This window comes from Mytilus trossulus, chromosome 2, assembly GCF_036588685.1.
Source record: "Mytilus trossulus isolate FHL-02 chromosome 2, PNRI_Mtr1.1.1.hap1, whole genome shotgun sequence".
In the NCBI taxonomy this organism is placed as follows: Eukaryota; Metazoa; Mollusca; class Bivalvia; order Mytilida; family Mytilidae; genus Mytilus; species Mytilus trossulus.
In genome coordinates this window covers 24,145,917-24,171,100 of record NC_086374.1, presented here as the reverse complement: position 1 = coordinate 24,171,100, position 25,184 = coordinate 24,145,917, and the positions used below count along the sequence as shown (strand labels likewise).

The 25,184-nt window shown below is 32.0% G+C and overlaps 1 protein-coding gene across 3 annotated transcripts in view; it reads left to right on the top strand.

Moving 5' to 3' along the window:
* LOC134706800 (ATP-binding cassette sub-family A member 2-like) overlaps window positions 1–23,032 on the top strand; it is a 77,214-nt gene extending 54,182 nt beyond the window's left edge. For all 3 annotated transcript variants that reach the window (XM_063566091.1, XM_063566093.1, XM_063566092.1), the window contains exons 41-50: window positions 1,361–1,484; window positions 1,876–1,947; window positions 13,613–13,719; window positions 14,672–14,813; window positions 16,391–16,525; window positions 17,103–17,206; window positions 17,852–18,056; window positions 18,842–18,979; window positions 19,349–19,549; window positions 20,460–23,032. In XM_063566091.1, the coding sequence (XP_063422161.1) occupies window positions 1,361–1,484; window positions 1,876–1,947; window positions 13,613–13,719; window positions 14,672–14,813; window positions 16,391–16,525; window positions 17,103–17,206; window positions 17,852–18,056; window positions 18,842–18,979; window positions 19,349–19,549; window positions 20,460–20,489 (1,258 nt within the window). In that variant the 3' untranslated portion in view covers window positions 20,490–23,032. The remainder of the gene's footprint in view (window positions 1–1,360; window positions 1,485–1,875; window positions 1,948–13,612; window positions 13,720–14,671; window positions 14,814–16,390; window positions 16,526–17,102; window positions 17,207–17,851; window positions 18,057–18,841; window positions 18,980–19,348; window positions 19,550–20,459) is intronic.
* The last annotated feature ends 2,152 nt before the right edge of the window (window positions 23,033–25,184 follow it).

Genomic DNA, 25,184 nt, shown 5'->3' with positions numbered 1-25,184 from the left:
TTGTTTCCAAGCTTTATATTGATTTTAAAAGAAAACACTTTTATTGCTAATTGAACTTTGAAACTTGTTAATAGTAGACCTCAATTTCTGCATTCTTGGTTTATAAAACAGTGGTAAACAATCTGTGTATATCTTAATAAAATGGCAAGTCTAAGAGAGAAAAAAAATTCATATGTAATATAGAAGATTTTTTGCGTGTTCAACTTTTTCAAATAAGGGGAAATAACTCATAATATGTAAATTTAATAAAGGCATGTTGTGAATTTATTTTTTGTAGCAAGAAAAGAAATCCCATGATCCTCAACTTTCTTTTGATTTTCTGAAATTAAAGCATGCATCTTCTCATCTTTTACCTTAAAATTCTATCTGTAAGCTTTTTTTCTGCCACAAAAAATTGGGTTTTCATGTATTATCCATAAACACAAAATCTGTGATACAAGAGTCCAATCTAGAAAATGATAATTAAATTTTACTATAATGCCACAATAAGCATGAGAACAATCTTATGATGAGACAGTTTAACGTATCTCAAAACCGGTAGGATTAGGAAGGGCAGATAACTCTTACTTTTGCCTGTGGAAGGTTGAAACATTTGCTTTGGTCATATTAACCAATAATTATGATATGTTTAAACAGGGCCCTAAAACATTTGGACTGTGACCTGATTTTAATGCTAAAGATGGTTAAATAGGCTCTTTAAAATATAACAAAATCTAATTTAAAATTATAAATATTCTTGTGTATCTACAAAATGTACATCTATTTGAAAGGTTTTTTAGGATAACTAACTATTAACATTATGATAGTTCCCATTTACCTGATTTATTCATGATGAAAGCTTTATTCAATACAATGGATACTGTAGAAAACATGTTCTGTACAATATTTAAGGAATGACTGTAATATTTTTTTGGTCTATGAAGAAATAACATAAAAAAAATTTGGTGCACACTGAATAACGCACGTAGAGGCTTATTTTACAGTGTGCACCACATTTTTTATGTTATTTCAAATAGACAGAAAAAATATTGCAGTCATTTCTTTTTATTTTATTATAAATTCCATTATAAACCGTAGAAACCATGAAAAAACGTTGATGAAGTCACAGTCACATGACTAAATTATGTCTGTGGGCTGATAACAAAATAACGTCATCCAATCAGAAGATGCATAACATCCATAATTAAATTATTGTCATATATATTTTGCATGTTTAATATTTTCCAGGGTTGTATCCTCAAGTATTTGGGTTTTTAAATGTTTTAAAGGAGTCTGTTCTGTATGGGTAGGTCAATACTATTAGCTGTAGTTATATGATATCACTTATTCAGTATATCATTGTTTTGTTTACTGTTATAAGTCAGGTACGCCATTCCTCTGCCATGCCTTCCTGTGACGATGACGAGGATGTTGCAACAGAAAGAAAACGTGTCATGAGAACATCAGGACGAAACGATATCTTACGTCTAGAAAATCTAACAAAGGTAATTACTTTAAAGATGGAATCTTTACATCCACCCATCTTTTAAAATTACTTAAATAATGTGTATTATTACTTAAGGATTAGTTAAGAAAAAATAAGAAATCATGCATCTAGTTGTAACTAACATGAAAATAAAGAGCTTTTAAAATGTACATACCAGCAAATAAATCATGATTTCAGGTGATACTCGCATGAAATAAGTGTAAACAAATTATGCTTTCCAACAATGACTGAAGTGAAAAAAGTATGTAGAAATTATGCATTTCAACAAAAGCAACAAAGATAAATGAGTAAAAATCATGCACTCAACCTTAGGCTAACTTGGGAAAAAGAGTTAAGGATTCCAAAGCCATTTGGTTGTATGAATATTTATCCAATGTATTTTTATTTAGGTTTACAAAACAAGAAAGTTGGGACACCATTTAGCTGTTGATAGACTGTGCCTTGGGGTACCTGCAGGGGAGGTAGGATTACACTTTTTCAAAGTTAAAGAGTCCAAAAAACTCGAAATTAATTTGATATGGAATTTATTTGAAGCCCCTGTTAAACTGAATTATTGTTTAAATTACTGTTTTAATGAAAACTTGCATGATATATCTTGATAAATTCAAACCTTTTTAGAGGGTGGTAAACGGGGGTACTGAACACGGAAACACGTGAAATAAAAATCGCAAAAACGTAGCACGAAAAATTAAAATCGTGAAAAACGAAGCACGAGAAATAAAATAGTTAATATTCAGGAAAAAAGTACCAGCAGTTATTACTCAGTCGTTCTTAGAGATCATGCATCCATTATAAATGGACATCTAGACCTTTCAGTCACCTTCTAGTGTCTGTCACTGCATCTGATTTGGAAAAAAATCAATATTTATAGTGATTTGATGTATCAAATAACTACACTTCACAAATTTTCGTCACAACAAACGACGGTACAATGCCGGCTGATCTCAGGTATTTTGTTCATTATAGAGTCATTAGATTGACAAAACTCTGTCTGCTGTGAGAAATAAGTGAAACTGTTTACTCACGTAGTGGTATATTAACCACATGTGGATTCTAAAAAACACTCTAAAGAGCTTCTGGATCATTTAATTCTCGATCTTGTTGTGAAAATAGTTCCGCCGTTTTTTTAAATTTTTATGTGACTAGCCTTTCCGACCTCTTCTAATTTTCATATGAATCAGTGTTCCTTCAGAAACTTGTCAAAACAAGATAAAAAAAGTAAGGTAATTGAAAAAAATCAAATTCAGATGTATTGATGATGTTCTTTCGAATAACAATCAAAACTATCTTGATTTAGTTCCATTTATATATTCTCCAGAACTAGAAATTAAAGAAACAACAGACCCTGCTTCTACCGCTTATGTTTAGACTTATGCCTCGTGTTTTACATACACGGTCACCTCAGTACCAGAATCTATGACAAACGAGACGAAGTTATCAATTTCCCCCACCTTAGTAGCAATATACCAACTTCACCTGCACATGAGATATGCATTTCCCAAGTTTATTCGGTATTCAAGAGCATGCAACAACTAGTCAGACTTTGTTAACCGTCACTAGTGTATGGACAGAAAAAGTTGGTTAACCAAGGGGTGTCAAAGAAAGTCTCATCCTTTTTAGCTCACCGGGCCCGAAGGGCCAAGTGAGCTTTTCTCATCACTTGGCGTCAGGCGTCCGGCGTTAACTTTTACAAAAATCTTCACCTCTGAAACTACTGGGCCAAATTTAACCAAACTTGGCCATAATCATCATTGATGTATCTAGTTTTTTGTTTTTTGACCAGGCAAACCAACCAAGATGGCCGCCATGGCTAAAAATAGAACATAGGGGTAAAATGCAGTTTTTGGTAACTCAAAATCCAAAGCATTTAGAGCAAATCTGACATGGGGTAAAATTGTTTATCAGGTCAAGATCTATCTGCCCTGAAATTTTCAGATGAATCAGACAACCCATTGGTGGGTTGCTGCCCCTAAATTTGTAATTTTAAGGAAATTTTACTGTTTTTGGTTATTATCTTGAATATTATTATAGATGGAGATAAACTGTAAACAGCAATAAAGTTCAGCAAAGTAAGATTTACAAATAAGTCAACATGACCAAAATGGTCAGTTGACCCCTTTAAGAGTTATTGCCCTTTATAGTCAATTTTTAACCATTTTTTGTAAATCTCCATGATCTTTTACAAAAACCTTCTCCTCTGAAACTACCGGGCCAAATTAATCCAAACTAGGCCACAATCATCATTGATGTATCTAGTTTAAAATTTGTGTTTTTTTACCCAGCAACCAACCAAGATGGCCGCCAAGGCTAAAAATAGAACATGGAGGTTAAATGCAGTTTTTGGTTATTACTCAAAAACCAAAGCATTTGGGGCAATATGCGCAATTGTTATTCCATAGGCAGTAATGGTAACGTTTTCTTCTGTTGCTCAGCCCATATCGTAAACTTGTATATGTATGATGGCTTGTTTTGAAGCTGAGACATTTTTACATATGTGGTTAAATTTTCGGGGTACGAAGTGTGATTCATTTTTCCGTAATTTAGCAAACCCCGAGTATCCTTTTGCGATGTGGCTCCTCATGGTAAAAAATCCCAATTTTAACACAAAAAGTTCTTTGAAATTTTAATACTTTGAACACATTTCATAGCTCCATGGTTTTTACACATTTATTCTGTGTTCCCTTACTTTCTAAATTAACACTTATGGTTCAGCCCAGTCATTTGTTTATCATAGAAATGTGTCAAATATCACTACACAGAGATTTTTTGTTTACACATGACTTTTGTGTTCCTCATTCCAAGACGCATTAGGGGTATTGTCCCAATATAAGATGGGGCAATATGCGCAATTGTTATTCCATAGGCAGTAATGGTAACTTTTTCTTCTGTTGCTCAGCCCATATCGTAAACTTGTATATGTATGATGGCTTGTTTCGAAGCTGAGACATTTTTACATATGTGGTTAAATTTTCGGGGTACGAAGTGTGATTCATTTTTCCGTAATTTAGCAAACCCCAAGTATCCTTTTGCGATGTGGCTCCTCATGGTAAAAAATCCCAATTTTAACACAATAAGTTCTTTGAAATTTTAATACTTTGAACACATTTCATAGCTCCATGGTTTTTACACATTTATTCTGTGTTCCCTTACTTTCTAAATTAACACTTATGGTTCAGCTCAGTCATTTGTTTATCATAGAAATGTGTCAAATATCACTACACAGAGATTTTTTGTTTACACGTGACTTTTGTGTTCCTCATTCCAAGACGCATTAGGGGTATTGTCCCAATATAAGATGGGGCAATATGCGCAATTGTTATTCCATAGGCAGTAATGGTAACGTTTTCTTCTGTTGCTCAGCCCATATCGTAAACTTGTATATGTATGATGGCTTGTTTTGAAGCTGAGACATTTTTACATATGTGGTTAAATTTTCGGGGTACGAAGTGTGATTCATTTTTCCGTAATTTAGCAAACCCCGAGTATCCTTTTACGATGTGGCTCCTCATGGTAAAAAATCCCAATTTTAACACAATAAGTTCTTTGAAATTTTAATACTTTGAACACATTTCATAGCTCCATGGTTTTTTGTCGAGCCTGCAACTTTTGTTGCAGAAAGCTTGACATAGGGATAGTGATCCGGCGTCGGCTACGGCGGCGGCGGTGTTAGCTCACTTCTTAAAAGCTTTATATTTTAGGAGTTGGAAGACCTGGATGCTTCATAATTTGTATATAGATGCCTCATGTTACGAAGTTTCCATCAGTCACATGTCCAATGTCCTTGACCTCATTTTCATGGTTCAGTGACCACTTGAAAAAAAAAGTTCAGATTTTTTGTAATGTTGAATTCTCCCTTATTATAAGTAATAGGATAACTATATTTGGTATGTGTGTACCTTGCAACGTCCTCATGCCCATCAGACAGTTTTCACTTGACCTCGACCTCATTTCATGGATCAGTGAACAAGGTTAAGTTTTGATGGTCAAGTCCATATCTCAGATACTATAAGCAGTAGGGCTAGTATATTCGGTGTATGGAAGGACTGTAAGGTGTACATCTCCAACTGGCAGGTGTCATCTGACCTTGACCTCATTTTCATGGTTCAGTGGTTATAGTTAAGTTTTTGTGTTTTGGTCTTTTTTTCCTATATTTTATGCAATAGGTCTACTATATTTGTTGTATGGAATGATTGTAAGGTGTACATGTCTAGCGGGTATGTGTCATTTGACCTTGACCTCATTTTCATGGTTCAGTGGTTATAATTAAGGTTTTGTGTTTTGGTCTGTTTTTTTTATACTTTATGCAATAGGTCTACTATATTTGTTGTATGGAATGATTATAAGGTGTATATGTCTAGCGGGCAGATGTCATTTGACCTTGACCTCATTTTCATGGTTCAGTGGTTATAGTTTAGTTTTTGAGTTTTGGTCTTTTTATCTAATATTATATGCTAAAGGTCAACTATATTTGGTGTATGGAAATATTTTATGATCTTTATGTCAGTCCTGCACATTTTATTTGACCATACCCTTAATTTTACGGTTCATTGCACAGTGTTAAGTTTTTTGTGTTTCTGTCTATTTTTTAAAAACTATAAGTAATAGGTTAACTTTATTTAATGTATGGAAGCATTGTTAGCTGTACATGTCTGCCTGGCATGGTTCATCTGACCTTGATCTCATTTTCATGGTCCATAAGTCTTTGTTTAGCTGTCTTGGTTAATGTTAAGTTTATGTGACAGTTGTAATAAAGTTTTATACTTAGGACTATAATCAACATAATATCAATGATTAGTAAAGAAGGCGAGACATTTCAGTGTGTGCACTCTTGTTACACATTTATTCTGTGTTCCCTTATTTTCTAAATTAACACTAATGGTTCAGCTCAGTCATTTGTTTATCATAGAAATGTGTCAAATATCACTACTCAGAGATTTTTTGTTTACACATGACTTTTGTGTTCCTCATTCCAAGGCGCATTAGGGGTATTGTCCCATTTAGAGCAAATCTGACATGGGGTAAAATTGTTTATCTGGTCAAGATCTATCTGCCCTGAAATTTTAAGATGAACGGGACAAGCCGTTGTTGGGTTGCTGCCCCTGAATTGGTAATTTTAAGGAAATTTTGCTGTTTTTGGATATTATCTTGAATATTATTATAGATGGAGATAAACTGTTAACAGCAAAAATGTTCAGCAAAGTAAGATTTACAAATAAGTCTACAGGATCAAAATGGTCAGTTGACCCCCTAAGGAGTTATTGCCCTTTATAGTCAATTTTTATCTATTTTTCGTAAATCTAAGTTTACTTTTACAAAAATCTTCCTTTCTGAAACAACTGGGCCAAATTTTACCAAACATATCCAGAATCATTATTAGGCTATGTAGTTTAAAACTTGTGTTTTGTGACCAGGCAAACCAACCAAGATGGCCGCTACGGCTAAAAATAAAACATGGGGGTAAAATGCAGTTTTGGCTTATAACTGAAAAACCAAAGCATTTAGAGCAAATCTGACGAGGGGTAAAATTGTTTATCAGGTCAAGATCTATCTGCCCTTAAATTTTAAGATGAATGGGACAACCCGTTGTTGGGTTGCTGCCCCTGAATTGGTAATTTTAAGGAAATTTTGCTGTTTTTGGATATTATCTTGAATATTATTATGGATAGAGATAAACTGTAAACAGCAAAAATGTTCAGCAAAGTAAGATTTACAAATAAGTCAACATGACCAAAATGGTCAGTTGACCCCTTTAGGAGTTATTGCCCTTTATAGTAATTTTTTATCCATTTTTCGTAAATCTTAGTCAACTTTTACAAAAATCTTCTTCTCTGAAACTACTGGGCTAAATTTTACCAAACATAGCCAGAATCATAATTAGACTATCTAGTTTAAAAATTGTGTTTTATGAAAGGGCAAACCAACCAAGATGGCCACTACCGCTTAAGGGAATACGATACAGTAGCAGGGGCAGATAATAACGTTTTCAAAACTGTTCGTGTTGTTTTCGCGATGTTAGTAACCAGGACGTTGTAATTTCGCGATGTTTCTAATAAAAACGTTAATATTTCGCGAAGTCGCTCTAAAAGAAGTCATATTTTGCGGAATATTCGATGACGTCATTAATTTCGATTGTGTGAATTTCGAAAAAGTACCTGCTAAAAAAGTGGCCATGCCGTTTCTAAAATACGGAGAAATCCGCCGAAAAGCAGTGAGATTAAAGGAAATACTTTAGATGTACAAAAATAAATCAATGCAAATACAATTTTGCATGACGAAATTGAAGAAATGTTAATAGACACAGAAGAGAGTACTGACAGTAAAACATGGAAAGACGGAAGAAAAATTGTGGAGCTTTTTAGTCTGGCACTGAATAACTGCCCAAACAGCACGGCCGAGCGGAATCTGCTCAGCGTAGAGAAAGAAAAAATGCAAGGAATTGGGTCTATCTTACTATTCGTTGCTTAAACTGTAACATACTGAAAAACATTTTACCAATAACACAATTCGTAACAAAACGACCTGCAATAGCTAATTATGAGTATTGGTAGCGGCTTAACGTCCAGTGGCAAATATTTAATTGCACATTTATGACATCCAAACATTATTTTAATGAAACTTAAAGAAATGAGTAAACGTATGAACCCGTGATTAATGAGAAAAATTTAACAAAATATGATGGCCGAATCGGGTCTGGTGTTGAAATCCATGCACATAAGTCATTACTACGGCGTGTTGTACAGCTGTGCAATATTTTTCATGACGAGAACAGTTATTTTCATTTATTGATTATGAAGTCGAAATATGATAATATCTTGAATTGAAAAACATCCGATTCAAAATTATTAAGTTTGTGTCTTTTTTTTTCTTTTTTTTTTTGTTTTGCATTTGACAGCCTCCAAATTTTACGGAGAATTGTCATTGTAAGGCCAAATCAAACCGACTATCAATGAAATAACAAAACCGACTGCATGTGCGAGACCCTCATTGGTGGACAAGTTTGTATAACACACATATTCGTAAATAAAATAATAAACAAAGAGAGTGTCTCATCCTTTTCTTGACTTGAAATTGGCACATAAAAAAAAATGCTGATTTTAAGTGATATTTTTAAAAACATATAGTATTGTATGTGTATGTAGAAAATCTGTCAATAAAAATCTGTTAAAAAGATTTCAAAAAAATATATTGGTGTTGTTTTTGGTTTGAATTTAAGCAAAATATAACCAATAGATACAGAATTGTCACACGTTAGTTATTATTTATGTATATGAAACTGGATGTAATAGACCAAAAGAAGAAAACGCCCATTCACATGCTGGTAAAAGGGCTTGTAATTAAATGGTGTTGTTTGGTATTGTTCATCATATTTGAATTTGTTCATTGTTTTGTACTTAAATCAGGCCGTAAGTTTCCTGTTTGAGTTGTTTTGCATTTGTCATGTAGCTATATAGGGGACCTTTCATAGTTTACTATGCGGTATGGGTTTTACTCATTATTGAAGGCCGTCCGATGTCCTATAGTCGTTTAGCCATTTGGTCTCTGGTTAAGATTTGCCTCATTGGTAATCATACTATGTCTTCCTATTTGTATAAGTATGTCCCTATTGTACTTCAATGTATTGAGAGATAAAAATAGAAGTATCGGCAAATGTACACTTATTGCAGACAGACAGATCAGAAAGTGTAAACACGTTAAAACTCGTCGTATAGTTAGACGATCGGACAGACGAGCAAAGTGTTTTCACGGGGGTTTCATTGGGGGGTTCCGATCCTGGATCCCTCTTATTGTTTTGTCAGATTCTCGTATCCCGCTTACACTATGTACGTAAGCAATTCTCATTTTTTTTTTGTGATTTCCCTGGTCCTGCTAGACCTCATTTCCCGTTTTCACGACAAAATAATTTGATTTTCACTTGTCACTCTTACAAAAAATCGGCAATACCACGTCACGCTTCGACCCCAATGAGACACACTTTAGATATAGCTCTACTTCTAGACAAACAAGTACGCCAATATTCATACCTTTACGCCGTAAAAAAGGTTATGTAACTTATCTATTGATAAAGATCCTGGATCCCTCTTATTGTTTTGTCAGATTCTCGTATCCCGCTTACACTATGTACGTAAGCAATTCTCATTTTTTTTTTGTGATTTCCCTGGTCCTGCTAGACCTCATTTCCCGTTTTCACGACAAAATAATTTGATTTTCACTTGTCACTCTTACAAAAAATCGGCAATACCACGTCACGCTTCGACCCCAATGAGACACACTTTAGATATAGCTCTACTTCTAGACAAACAAGTACGCCAATATTCATACCTTTACGCCGTAAAAAAGGTTATGTAACTTATCTATTGATAAAGACATCGTGCAATGTTATTCTCTTATATCGGCTGCTGTACTTCCTATGAACAATTATATTACAACCTCATTTTCGGTCAATTGAGGCAATAATGGCATGAGTTAAATTGTACAAATGAAACCAGCTCTTTATACTATAAAACAAGAAGTATTGCTTATAATTAAAATTTGAGAGATGATTATCTTCTGAATGTAAAAAAAATCAAAATATGTCGGGACCTTTTTAAGTCCTGTTGACGATACGGTATCGGATTTGTCATTGTTGAAGGTAATACTGTTATCAATTTATAGTATCGCCTCACTTAATTTATAGTTGGTTCACTTGTTGTCATGTCAATAATGTTGTCTATCCTCTTACTGTACATGAAGCAATTTAGAACTTATGTTGGACGGAGATGCACCTGTATACTTCTATCTGATTTTCTTTTTTGCCGTACATCTGACAAATCAATCTGATATAGAATCCTTTTTTATACTTTTTTTTTTATTATGAAAAGGATCCTGTCCAAAGTTCGTTTCGTAAATGTTTAGCACAAATGTTTTTCAATTTTATGATTAACCATCTTATAATTTTTTATGATAAGTAACAACGCTTTGAAAAACACCTGCATATACTTGACAGCGAATTCGTGTACGGCGGGAATGAGTACACGACGTGGTTGCGATTAAAACTTAATTTAACGTTATTTAGCGCCATACTGACAGACGTCGTAAAAAATTAAGGTTTATGGCTATTATTGAAAAAACAAGCACATGGACCCCATTTTTTTTCTTTTGCAATCAATCAAGTACTGTTTCAAGAATACTCCGCCAAAATTTCAGGAAAAATTCAACGATCAATTTTTTTCTGCACTTCCGAAAAGACGCAAAAATATGGTAAATTTCTTTATTTCGGATATAGCACTCTAAATCCGGAACAAGATGATTTGATATAACCTTAAACTTATTTCAGCAGGTTGATGCCACGGATCAAGGGAATATTTTACAAAAAACCCGATGAAGTTATGACTTTTCGTTCAAAAGTATCGTTACTTTCTTTAAAAGTCATAATTTATGAAATTTCAGGGATTTTCTTCCAAATATGCAATTTAAAACCAAATTATCTCAAAAAGTAAGTCATAAAGGTACTTTTTTCTTTTCATATTTGAAAAGTACACATTTAAAATTGACCTTCTATCAAAATTTTAAGAAAAAATCAACGAGGGATCTCTACTGTATCGTATGCCCTTAAAATAGAACATAGGGGTAAAATGCAGTTTTTGGCTTATAACTCAAAAACCAAAGCATTTAGAGAAAATCTGACAAGGGGAAATATTGTTTATCTGGTCAAGATCTAGCTGCCCAGAAATTTTAGATGAATCGGACAACTCATCGTTAGGTTGCTGCCCCTAAATTGGTAATTTTAAGGAAATTTTGCTGTTTTTGGTTATTATCTTGAATATTATTATGGAGAGATAAACTGTAAACAGCAATAATGTACAGCAATTTAAGACTCAAAAATAAGTCAAAATGTCCAAAATGGTCAATTAAGAAGTTATTATCTTTTATAATCAATTTTTAACAATTTTCATAAAATTTGTAAATTTATACTAACATTTTCCACTGAAACTACACGGACAAGTTCATTAAAGATAGAGATAATTGTGAGCAGCAAGAATGTTCAGTAAAGGAAGATGTACAAACACATCACAATCACCTAAACACAATTTTGTAATGAACTGTCTGCTTCCTTTGTTCAATACACATATGCCAAGGTGAGCGACACAGGCTCTTTAGAGCCTCTAGTTTTCTAAAAAAAATTGGAAGGTACCAAGACCTCAGTGTTGATAAATATTCCCGGGCGGTATCAACTTCACAAAAAGGTCTTAAAAGAGAAATGTAAATTCTGTTTATTTAACATTTAAAATTTAGGTAATATAACATCTTCCTCGGTTCTTTTTTTCTCTAAGCATATCATTGAGGGAAAGAAATTCAAAAGCAATTAAAAACCAATTGTTCAGAGAACAATTGAAGGTCTTTCAACCAATAAGGATCTATTTCGATATCAAAATATTAAAATTCAGTTGAAAATGTCGGTTCCTATGGCTTTATGATATATAACTATGAATTTCGAGCAAAGGTCAAAATGTAGAACGTCCAATTAACCTATGACCTTGACCTCAATTTCAAGGTCATAGACTAAATATCTTACATCAAAATACACTAGTTCCTTAATATGTATGGTTCATGAGTAATATCACTTTACACATAATTCTAAATATAAAACGGGCAAAAACTCCCATTTATTGTCTACACACCCTTTCAATCAAAATTCATAAGTTACGACATGTCGCAACTAACAAATTAGTAAAAATAGTTTGATGATATCTTATATAAGGTTAATTAAAAAAAAGTAAAAATAAGCCAAAATCAAAATTTGGAATTTGACCATGACCTAATTTTCATTTTTTTGGACCAAGGACCTTAAAGCTAAAGACCCTAGGTCTCTATCACTTATGGTAGTGATAAATGCATATCACTTATATTATATACAAAAGGGAGGATAACTCTCATATGGAGTTTCAGGATAGTTTCGGTTAAAACTAAAATCCTCATCCTGAAGATGTAACGAGCAATTTGGTAAAATAAATTTGTCGTAATCTTTTACGGTTGCTAAGGAGTAGTGGCCAAGGTAAAATTTTTGGTTACGCCATTGTCAATTTTTAAAGCGTATAAACTTAACGATATCATATTCCAAATATCTAAGCGACATCTTTTGAAACATCAATAATATGCATGAAAAAAGTTAGGCGGAAGAAAAAAAAAAAAAAAGAATAATAATCAAAACCAAACCTATAGGTCTTTCAACCGAAAAGGTTGAAAGACCTAATTAATCTAATTTAAACTCAATAACCATTGCAGTTATTTTTCTTTTCATACACCAATTTGAAAGTACACAATTTGTCAAAGTCTTAACCGTCACCAATTAAATAAAAATTGGGAATAAATTTAATGGAAACGTTAAAATAAATATACCATTAAATCGCAATTTTTGTGTGAGTCTAAATATGAAAGAAAATTATTGATTTTAAACTTACCAAAGTTGTATTTCGCCTACAAGAAACTTTCCTCGGATCAGTGGATTGCGGAATAACGTCCACATTTCTAAAACATTCACGTAAATTAATTGCTTCATGTGTTAAAACAGTTATTGACCAATCAAATCGGTATATGTTATTTAATCTGCACTCCTACGTCGTTCGGGTTATTTGGTCATCTCGTGCTGTGCAGATTAAATGGCATATACCGACTTGCTTGGTCAATAACTATAACTTGAATTTCTCGGAGTACAGTTGTTTTTTGTGGTTTTACTTTATGACGGACTTTTAATTACATACTAGAATTTCAAAAGTAAAAATTCCCAATGGTAGCAATATCAATCACCTTCGATTAGATAACACAAGTTTCAGAAGATATTATAATACACTGACTGTATTAATTCCAATATACTTTTTAATAAAACGCGGGACAAACACGAGAAATAAAGAGCACCGACATGAAACACGGAAAATAAATATCGGGAAACACGAAGCACGCACATCGAACCAAACACGAGAAAACGAGAAATAAAACAACAAAACACGAAAAACACGTGAAATAAAAAGGCCGAAAACGCTGCACGAAAATAACCCTTTACCACCCTCTTTTTATATACCTTATGAAGAGTAACTATTTTGTATTTCCATCCATGAAATATTTGCTAAAGTTATTATAAACTAATTTTAGTGTTTTGGTCTTCTTGGTGTAAATGGAGCTGGAAAAACAACAACTTTTAAAATGTTGACAGGGGACATAACTCCTTCAAGTGGAACTGCTTATCTTGGCAGATTCAGGTAAATTCATATGTATGACATACAGTCAAACCTGCCTTCACTATCACCTCAATTTGATTCTCAGATTCAGTCAATTAAAAGAATATTGGAGTTAAGTATATTTGATTTACATTAATGTTTCAGTACATGTAACTTACATTCAATACATATAAATTACAAATGTTTTCAGAAAACAAATTTAGATTACAAAGATGTTTAGTACATTCTGATAATAATGGTAAACTTAGATAATAGAAGATTTGGTTTAAATGCCAATGAGACAACACTTTATCCTAGTCACAATTTGTAAAAATAAACCATTATTGGTCAAAGTACGGCCTTCAACACAGAGCCTTGGCGCACACCAAACCGCAAGCTATGAAAGGCTCCAAAAATTACTAATGTAAAACCATTCAAATGTGAAAACCATCAGTCTTATCTACATACAGTAAATTTAGATAAAAAAAATGTATTTAGACCATTTGAAAAAAAATATAATAATTGGTACTATTAGTCAAGAAAGATGTTCTGTACATTTAGATTATAAAGATGTATGGCACATTTAGTAAATAAAGTTTTTATTACTTGAAAAATACATCAGAATGAAAAGTAAGTGCATTCAGAGGTGCTTTTCTATCAAGTCAACTTAATCAAGAACACTCAGACTTCAATGTTGGGTCCTCAGTGTTTTTGGTCTGTACCTTGGATACTATAACCAACAGGTTTATAACTATATTTGATGTATGAAATGCTTATTAAATGTTCATATCTTTCTGGCAGGGTTTATCTGGCCTTTGACCTCATTGTTCATTGATAATATTAAGTTTATGTAATACTTGTAGTAAAACCTTTTCCCTAAAAACTTTTAACACAAAATGAAGTGGGGTTAGTAAATGATCAAGGCAATTGAGTTTGTGCACTCTTGTGAATGTATTTTTATAATGATATTGATGTTATACATTTCTCTATCTAGTATTTTAAGAGAATTACTACAAGTACAGCAGAGTATTGGTTATTGTCCCCAGTTTGATGCTCTGTTTGATGAATTAACAGGAAGAGAACATCTACGATTGTATGCCAGACTTAGGGGTATTCCTCCGACTGAGGAAAACAAGGTAAGATTAAGGAAGAGAACACCTACGATTGTATGCCAGACTTAGGGGTATTCTTCCAACTGAGGAAAACAAGGTAAGATTAAGGAAGAGAACACCTACTATTCTATGCCAGACTTAGGGATATTCCTCCGACTGAGGAAAACAAGGTAAGATTAAGGAAGAGAACACCTACGATTGTATGCCAGACTTAGGGGTATTCTTCCAACTGAGGAAAACAAGGTAAGATTAAGGAAGAGAACACCTACGATTGTATGCCTGACTTAGGGGTATTCTTCCAACTGAGGAAAACAAGGTAAGATTAAAGAAGAGAACACCTACGATTGTATGCCAGACTTAGGGGTATTCTTCCAACTGAGGAAAACAAGGTAAGATTAAGGAAGAGAACACCTACTATTCTATGCCAGACTTAGGGATATTCCTCCGACTGAGGAAAACAAGGTAAGATTAAGGAAGAGAACACCTACGATTGTATGCCAGACTTAGGGGTATTCTTCCAACTGAGGAAAACAAGGTAAGATTAAGGAAGAGAACACCTACGATTGTATGCCTGACTTAGGGGTATTCTTCCAACTGAGGAAAACAAGGTAAGATTAAGGAAGAGAACACCTACTATTCTATGCCAGACTTAGAGGTATTCTTCCAACTAAGGAAAACAAGGTAAGATTAAGGAAGAGAACACCTACTATTCTATGCCAGACTTAGGGATATTCCTCCGACTAAGGAAAACAAGGTAAGATTAAGGAAGAGAACACCTACGATTGTATGCCAGACTTAGGGGTATCCCTCCAACTGAGGAAAACAAGGTAAGGTTAAAGAAGAGAACACCTACTATTCTATGCCAGACTTAGGGATATTCCTCCGACTGAGGAAAACAAGGTAAAATTAAGGAAGAGAACATCTACGATTGTATGCCAGACTTAGGGGTATACCTCCAACTGAGGAAAACAAGGTAAGGTTAAAGAAGAGAACACCTACTATTCTATGCCAGACTTAGGGATATTCCTCCGACTGAGGAAAACAAGGTAAGATTAAGGAAGAGAACACCTACGATTGTATGCCAGACTTAGGGGTATTCTTCCAACTGAGGAAAACAAGGTAAGATTAAGGAAGAGAACACCTACTATTCTATGCCAGACTTAGGGGTATTCTTCCAACTGAGGAAAACAAGGTAAGATTAAGGAAGAGAACACCTACGATTGTATGCCAGACTTAGGGGTATTCCTCCAACTGAGGAAAAAAAGGTAAGATAAAGAAATAGTCTTTTGTGTAATTGACGAGTATGCCACTTTTGTTTCAAGGACATATGGATCCTACATTTCAGTGGCCACAAATATTCACTCTGTATAGTATTCAAAGGTTGATTTTGTAAATAAATTCTGTTTATCCATATTTTAATTTACTTTACTTTAACTTTTTTAAACTATCCTGGATTTCTTCCAAACTTGGAAAGAAGCCTGTTTATGATCAAAAGCTATAGTATAAATTGTCATTCAAAACAGTTTTGAAGGTAATACCTGGTGATTTTTTATGCCACTTGATATGTGCTAAGAAAATAATCTTTCATCTTTGTATGCCAGGTTGTAGAATGGGCAGTAAGAAAACTATGTTTAACAAAAGATGCAGATAAGCCTTCTGGGACATACAGTGGTGGAAATAAACGTAAATTATCCACAGCAATAGCCCTTATTGGTCATCCACCAGTTATATTTATGGTAAGTTTATAAATTGTATGAAATGACAGTTTGTGTTCAGTTTGAGATGAAGGGAGACACATGTTGTTGATAATAGTATAACATGAACATGGCCATTTGAAATTTTCTTAAGGTTCTAGTAATGGTGACATCTTATACAACAGTTTCATCATACTCTTACCTTATTGAAAACTTCCATTAAACTTTTGATACACAACATTTGATTTTGAAGTTTTTAAGTTTGCCTTCAAATTGGAATAAAATACAGAAAAAAAAGTATGATACATATGTTACAGAATAAATTGTGAAGTTTCAATGATATGCACCCCTAAAGATGGCACCCTTCATAAGAGTATCCAAGTAATCACGTAATCACAAATGTTTTGTTAATAAAATCATATAATCATTACATATCTTTAAAAACAAGATAATCCAATAATCAAAAATACAATCCTAGATTATCAAATTATCAAATAATCATCAAAAATTTAATCACTATAAAAATGACCAGGTAATTACATAATCAAAAACCCCATGAAAAGGCTCAAAGATAAACACTTAGTTATCCAGACATTAATAGTGGTTATGATCATTACAGGATGAACCAACCACAGGAATGGATCCATACTCCAGAAGATTTTTGTGGGATCTGATATTAAGTCTGGTAAAAGATGGTAGATCAGTTGTGCTTACATCTCACAGGCAAGTATAATACTAAAGTTTTTATGTTAATGGCAATAAAAGGTAACCATGTGACCTTCCACAATGAGAAAACCAATACAGTATAGCTCACTATAAAAGGCCAAGACATGACAAATATAGGTTCATGACCAATATCTGTTGTTATCATTAGTGAGCCAGGATTCAATTTTAATTCTTTCTGAACTATTGATGAACTTGATTACCATCCTAGTTTATATATATATTTGAATCATTTTTATTCTTTTTACAAGAAAAAGTAAAAGTTTATTCTTAGGTTTTACATCTATTTGACATGAATTAAAAATTTTGCAGTCAGCTAAATGGCAGACTGACCAATAACAGGAATCACTGGAAGATAAGGCAAGGTTAAAGTAAAGTTTATATTTGATTTGGATTTGGGTGTAATTAAAAACTGTACATTGTTCCTGTTATAGTTAACATTAGATGTGGTACACTTGCTTTTATACCCTAAGATTTGACATACCAGTAAGTATATTTTTTGCCCAATAAGATTTGACATACATGTACCAGTAAGTATATTTTGTGCCCAATAAGATTTGACATACCAGTAAGTATACTTGATTAAACTTTGATGTTTTTATAATATTAATAAATCGCTATAAGTTATGTCCTATTGTATTATAGTATGGAGGAATGTGAAGCTCTGTGTTCACGTCTTGCCATTATGGTGAATGGGAACTTCCGATGTCTGGGTAGTATACAACATTTAAAGAACAGATTTGGTGATGGATACACATTCTCTATTCGTCTAAAGGGACCAAATTATGAAAGATCAAAACAGATGGTGGAAAATTATATTAGAAGAAATCTTTCTGAAGCTGTTCTTAAGGTATGTCATGAATCATATCATACAATTTTCAAGGGGGGAAATCCACAATAGTATCCCCAAAGTCTATGCTGGCCATTCCTTTAATGAATGATTTAAAATCAGAACTGACAGTAGCTGTTACAGCAAAATAGAAAATATTTAGTATTTGAAATATGAATTCTATTACAAAGTTAAAATTTTAAAAAAATCAGGTTCAGCATCAGATTTCACATTGTTGGAGGTTAAAAGATAGAATATATTCTCAGATTACAGATTGTTGGAGGTTAAAAGATAGAATATATTCTCAGATTACAGATTGTTGAAGGTTAAAAGATAGAATATATTCTCAGATTACAGATTGTTGAAGGTTAAAAGATAGAATATATTCTCAGATTACAGATTGTTGCATCATCAAATTAAATGAAGAAGCAAATTCATATTTTTCATGATGAAAGAGATTATCTATTAACTGAGCATATTAACCATAAAAAAAAAACAATCTTGTTATGAATAAAAAGTGCTCCTAGATATACATCAGTAAAACAGCAACCCTTAAAACAGTAAAACAAAAGGCAAGTACAGTTTTCAACAATAAAATGTTGTCAGAACCCTCATGTTACCTGTCAATTTTTATTTCACCTGGCCCAAATGGCAATGTGAGTTATTTGTATTGCTTTGCATCTGTCCTGTGTTATGCTCCATGGTGCCACTAGTCAAGTTGTTCTTTGTCTATATAACATCAATCACTGTATTGGGTGAAATTATGGAGTGTTACTTTTCCATGAATGTTTGTCCTTTAATTATAGGAGCACCACTTTAACATGTTACAATATGGTATTGGGATAGATCAAGTGACTGTGGGAGATATCTTCAGAAAGATGGAGGAAATAGAGAAAGACCTGGATATAGAAGATTATTCTGTTAGCCAGAATACGTTAGATAATGTAAGATCATACACTCATTTTTTACTAAATAATTGTTTAATTTGGAAAAATTTCTCTAGAAGTAAAGATGAATAATCTTTGTCGTCAATCACTTGCAAAGATCTTGTTCAGTTTTTAATTAACATTTATTTTGTGAAACACAAATATTTCATAATAAAGTTCTAAGTTTTATAAGTAGGTAAAGAACACTTTATGTGTAATTCCATCGTGAACACCTTTGTTGTCATTTTTTTTGCTTTAATCTGTGTGTTTTGCATAGTTAAACATGTTAATATGTGAACTGGTAATATGGGACTACATCCTCCTATACTCTTGTCAAAATACACCTTATGAATTTCATCTTATTTTATGATCTGATTGATATTTCAGGTATTTATAAATTTTGTAAAACAACAAGTTGAACTTGTTGAGCAAAATGATTCAGTTAAGAAGATAAGAGGTCATAGGTCAACTGGTAGAACTACCATAGAGGAAGAAGAGGAGGAAGATGACCCATTATTGGACATTGGCTCAAATGAGGATGGATTAGGCAATGACGATGATGCTTGTTTTGTTTTTACTGAAACAGGGGTGAGTTTACTCCAATAAGGACTTCATTCACTTAATTCTTATCTTTTCTGAAACATTCTTTTTGTAAATAATGTGGGGTTAATACAGTCATAAACTATTGAGCTACGAACTATATAGTTGCTTCCATTCACACCATTTGGTCTTTGGAGGATATTTTTCTCATTGGCAATCACACCACATCTCCTTATCCTTTTGTGGTTTACTATTATTATCGGTCTTGATTTACTGTCGAAAGAAGAAGCTATTAATCTAGCTTATTTAGCCTTACAAAATCATGAAAAACATTCTTTCTATGCCCCTGCCATAGAGCAAGGGTCATAAGTTTTACCCTTGTCTGTTTGTACATCCCAAAACATTGGTTTCCATTCTCTAACTTTAGTTTGCCTCAACCAAATGTTATGAAACTTATAAACAATACTTATTTCCACAAAACACTGATCAAGATTGAATTTGGGCAGCGTCACCTTTATTGTTATAAACTTAAGCCCTTTACAAATAGTAAAATTGTTTCCATAAGTTGGCCTCAATTAAATGTTATGAAACTTATTCACCATGTTTATTACCACAAAACACAGATCAAGTTTTAATTTGATGGCGTCAGTTTTACCTATCTAGAATGCCCATTTACAAATTGAAAAATTGCTGAATTTTCTGAATTTTCGCTTCTGTTCCCTAACTTAAGTTTGCCTCAACCAAATGTTATGAAACTTGTGCACAAAACTCAGATCAAGTACAAATTTGGGTAGCATCACTTTTACAGTTCTTGAGTTATGTCCCTTTATAACATTATATGCAAGTGAGGGCATCATTTGTGTCGCATAGACACATTTATCATTTATTTAAAATGGAAGAAAACGTTCACACACAGACACTCACAAGATGTTTAATTTCCTTATTATCTTCTTTGCAGACACGGTTAACTTTGATGGACATCGATTGAAGAGAAATCAACTCTGATCTCTAAGATAACATGACATAGTTTGATACAGACACCATAGGTTTATGATATTTGATGGATTATAGTCATTTTTAGACATTTATTGTAAAACATGAATTTGTTATCATTTTGTCTATTAGTATTTCACATTCAATATACTAATTTCATGTTGTGTGTGCCAACATTTAAAACATGTGGTGCAAGTGAAAGTTTTAGTTTACTTTAAGAAAAATAGTTTAAACATCACAATAGTTTAATATTTCTAAGTAATTTATTATGAGTTTTTACTATATCATTTTGAAAAACTCTGGTTAGTTTTATTAAAACAAAGAAAATTTCATGGAAAATAAATTCAGGTATAATTTGATGAATGTCATTCTTTTGAGCCATAAACATGATAAACCTTCACCAAACTGTTGTCTATGACATATCATTCATTTTTGTATTGTGTTTACTAAATCATTGAATTTACATATTTTATTTGATTGTGTAATTATAAGATATTTCTCACACAATTATAATCTAGAGATAGAACATGGCATTTTATTTATTGCACAACTACATGACAAATTAATTTATATTATGTGGAGGTTCATACACACTTTTAGTCTCTCTGGAGTCATTAATTCTACCACACAGAGCAATTCATGTCGGGCATTAATAGTGATTTATCCCAGCAATATACATGTGTATGTCAATGCTTTATACCAATATGGCACTACCACAAGGTATCTCTTGCCAAACATGATGTGTTAGTACTTATCTGTAATATTTCTTGAAGCAGTTTTTTCATATAATTATATATTTTTTTGTTATATTCAATGACTTCTGTTAAACTGATGTTTTTTAAATGATCTTAGTGAAAAATGTAGCCATTAAGAAAAAAAAAGAATCATTTATCTGTTGTGATGTTATATTTGATGTTTGTCTGTGATATCTTATTTTTTATGTATTCTGTGATTTTCTTTTTTTCTACTTCTTCTACCGATCTCATATTATTATATATTAAGTACATTTTAAATGTATTTTTAAGCAATTTCTAGAATAGTTAAAATATTATTAAAAAAAAGCTCCCAATGAAACCTGTTGTTTTAACATAACCAGTATATATCTCAGACTTTCCCTTGGGCATTGCATCCTTAGAATTAAGAAAAAGGATTGACAAATATTAAATAAGTCAGGTATCTATATTAGTACTGATCCTGGTCAAGAAAAAGTGCATGTTATTGCAGGTAATGTAGTCTGAAACAGTTTCTTTGGTTTTTTTTTCCAAAAAACGTCTTTAAAGAAATTGCAATTTAACAAATTAAAATTTTCAACTCACTTTACTACCAAAGAGAGTTTTGTTGGATTTATAACACGTTGTATTTGATCACTTTGATGTAACTGTTCATTTATTTGATGGTGAGAAGTAAAACATTATATTTGTTACATTATTGTTAATATTCTGTCTCAGTTTATTTATTGTTTATTTGTTTATTATTATAGTTTATACTGCTGTGCTACTTTGGGCAGTTTAAATGTCTAGAACATATAAATAATTTCTCTTTGAAGATAATTTTAAAATTTATTCAAGATGCTTTAACAAAGTGAACTGTACTTTCCATAATGACTATTTCTTCAACAAATATTTTTGAAATATCTGTTAAACCTTACAGCTGACTTAACATTTCAAATTATTGACAGTCACTTTCTGTAGATAAATTAAAATAAAAATTCACTTTTATTTTGCTCAATGCATTTTGCATTAGAAGTTGAAACATATTTATAGTGTGAAGTTATATGATATTATATTTTTACTTTATTGATTGGTCATATATGTTATTTGAAATAAACTTATAAGATAAATGATTGAATGTAATGTCAGCCATGTAGTTGAGAGGAAAAATAAAGAACTGAAGAAGGCCATTGGTCGAAACGTCTTGAAAAATTGGTTTATTTAAACAATTATATAAAGTATGTTCCCTATTGGAATTTTGAAAAAAAGGAGATAAATAAAGGTCAAACCTTTAGTATTGTTTGGATTACGAAATGTTACCCAGTATTATTTTAATAGGTTGTAATTTGTGTTGTTTGTCTTTTGTTTTTTTACCATTCCACAACTGTGATGGAATAAATCATGAAAATTTTGTTACTTAACATTGTAAATCATTTTAATGTTTCAAAAATTGAGTGCTTTTGAATCATGTAAATCAGTATAATTTGAAAATTAATGCACTTTTTTAATGATTTGTTTTTGTTCATACCTGCTTGAAATATCATGTACTTTCTTCAAAGTTTGAAAGAATGGGACACACAATAGCAATAGAAGTCAGTTTCGATAAACACTAATGATTTGTTAAATTAAAGGACATGGTATGAAATAGCTGTGTAAGTCATGTCCTATCAGTCAAAATGTATAGCATTAATATATTGTTTTTGTCATACATTACAGTTTTGTTGATAAATCTGTCTTTCAATTGAAATATTTTTACATTATACTTTTATTGATAGATGTGTGCTATGTGGTATATATATATTTTCAATAAATATACCTAATGAAGTAATGCTCTGTGTTAAATACTTTACCTCACCATTCAAGTCAAGCAACTGAAGGATATACATGTAGAAACAGAAACAGGTTGTCTTAGTTGATGTGGTTCATAAGAAATTTTTGTGTAGATTTAACCATTGTTGTTCCTGTTTGAATGGTTTTACACTACTCATTTTTGGGGTCCTTTGTAGCTTGCTGGTCTTTTGTGAGCCAGTGCTCCTTGTTGAAGGCCGTACTTTGACCTATAATGGTTTACTTTTACAAAGTGTGTCTTTAATTGAGAGCTGTCTCATATGCACTCATACCATATCTTTTTTTTTTTTATCTATTTCTGTTCAACATGGTTACCACTGTATTTTTGTAGATAAAAAAATAGTAGCAAAAATACTGTATGTAATCAAAAAGATAAAGCCATAAAAACTAACAAAAGCAAATGTTAGATTAATTGTTCCCCTTTAAGTGTCTATAAAATTGAAAATCAATATTGTAAACCCTCTGGTTCTCTTTTTCCATTTTGACAGGGTTGCACACAAGGAAAATTTGTCAAATAAAAAGACAATGGCAAGTAGGCCAAGAAAAATGTACAATGCAATGTTCACTGATTAACATAAAACAATGTTTACCCTTCAGTGCTTACAAGCACTTTGATTAATGTTCTTCAGTTTTGACTCTTTATATGATATGCAAGCAGGGACATCATATGTGTCCCATGGACAAATTCCCCAGTTTTAGTTATGAGTAGTAAGACAACTATACTCGATAAAAACAATACTTACAATTGAATATGTGTCCTTTACACAGAGATTAGTTGACCTTATACCATGGACAAGTGATCAATGTTTATATTTCCTTATTAAGCAATTTTTTGGTAAAGTTTGCATGAAAAGCAACCAAACCCTATTGTACTGTCTTGATATATATATATATATATATAAGATAAGATAAGATAAGATAATTTTTATTAACCAATCATGGTGCCCAAAATTTGAGCTATACAATCAAATGAATGAATTACAAAATAAAGCACAGAAAATGATTAGAATGATTAAAGTACATTTAGACAACAAAAAACAAAAACAACACATGAATACACATTTACACTAATTAACCTGATATAAACCAAGTTATTGACAAAACATAGTTGTTATGGGTGCCACTGTGACCTGGAGAAATAACATAATTCTTTATAGTACTAGGTCTATGGGAGACAACTCCTGATCAATTTTATTTCCTATATATATCTATCTATATTTTTCTTCTATTTATTTCTTTTTTTTTTAAACAACAATATTTTCTATAATTTTCTTTCGTTCTTCAAAAAGGGAGTGCAATAAATAAGATAAGTTTGAAGTTACAAACAAATCTTCAGATGAAAGAATCCAAACAAATTTCATTTCATCAGATAATCTTGAAAAATTTTTGAATTTGGAATTTAAATTAGATAGATGTTGAGATCGAGTATCTTTTAGAACAGGACATTTTAAAAGAAAATGTAGTTCGTCTTCAACTGCGTTCTTACATAGCTTACACTTTCTGTCTTTAGCTTTAATCCCAAAATACCTCCCTCTTTCGATTTCAAGATCATGACAGCTAGTTCTAAATCTTGTGATTATTTGCCTGTCTTTTTTTTAATTCATTTTTAAATATGGTTCAAACATAAAAATATTTTTAAATTTTCTGTAAGTTCTTAATTTATTGTCAGATTGTAAATAAGTACACTTCCCAGAATTGCTTTCTAAACTAGCTAACCAGCTTTCTTTAAATTTAATAGTTAAAGATGTTTTTACCTTTTTTAGAATATGGTTTTGTTTAAAGTTTGACTGGTTAACAAATAGATATTCTAAGTCTAGAAATTTAAATATATGTTTAATACTTCCTATCCAAGATTCCTGGTTATGTTTGTCCATAGAATGAGACAGATTTATGGCTTCCCTTAGAATAATATTTGAAGGTTCAATATCTTTCATAAGATGGATCCAATATTTTATCATATTCATTATTACATTATACAGTGTAGGGAGTGAACCTAGTTCTCCTCTACATGCCATATTTGAATTTACAAAGCTTAGATATATATCTATCAAGGTGTATGACTACTTTTGACATGCACAAAATATTATGGCGCATACATTTTAACATTTCGAGAAATTTATCAATATATTCAA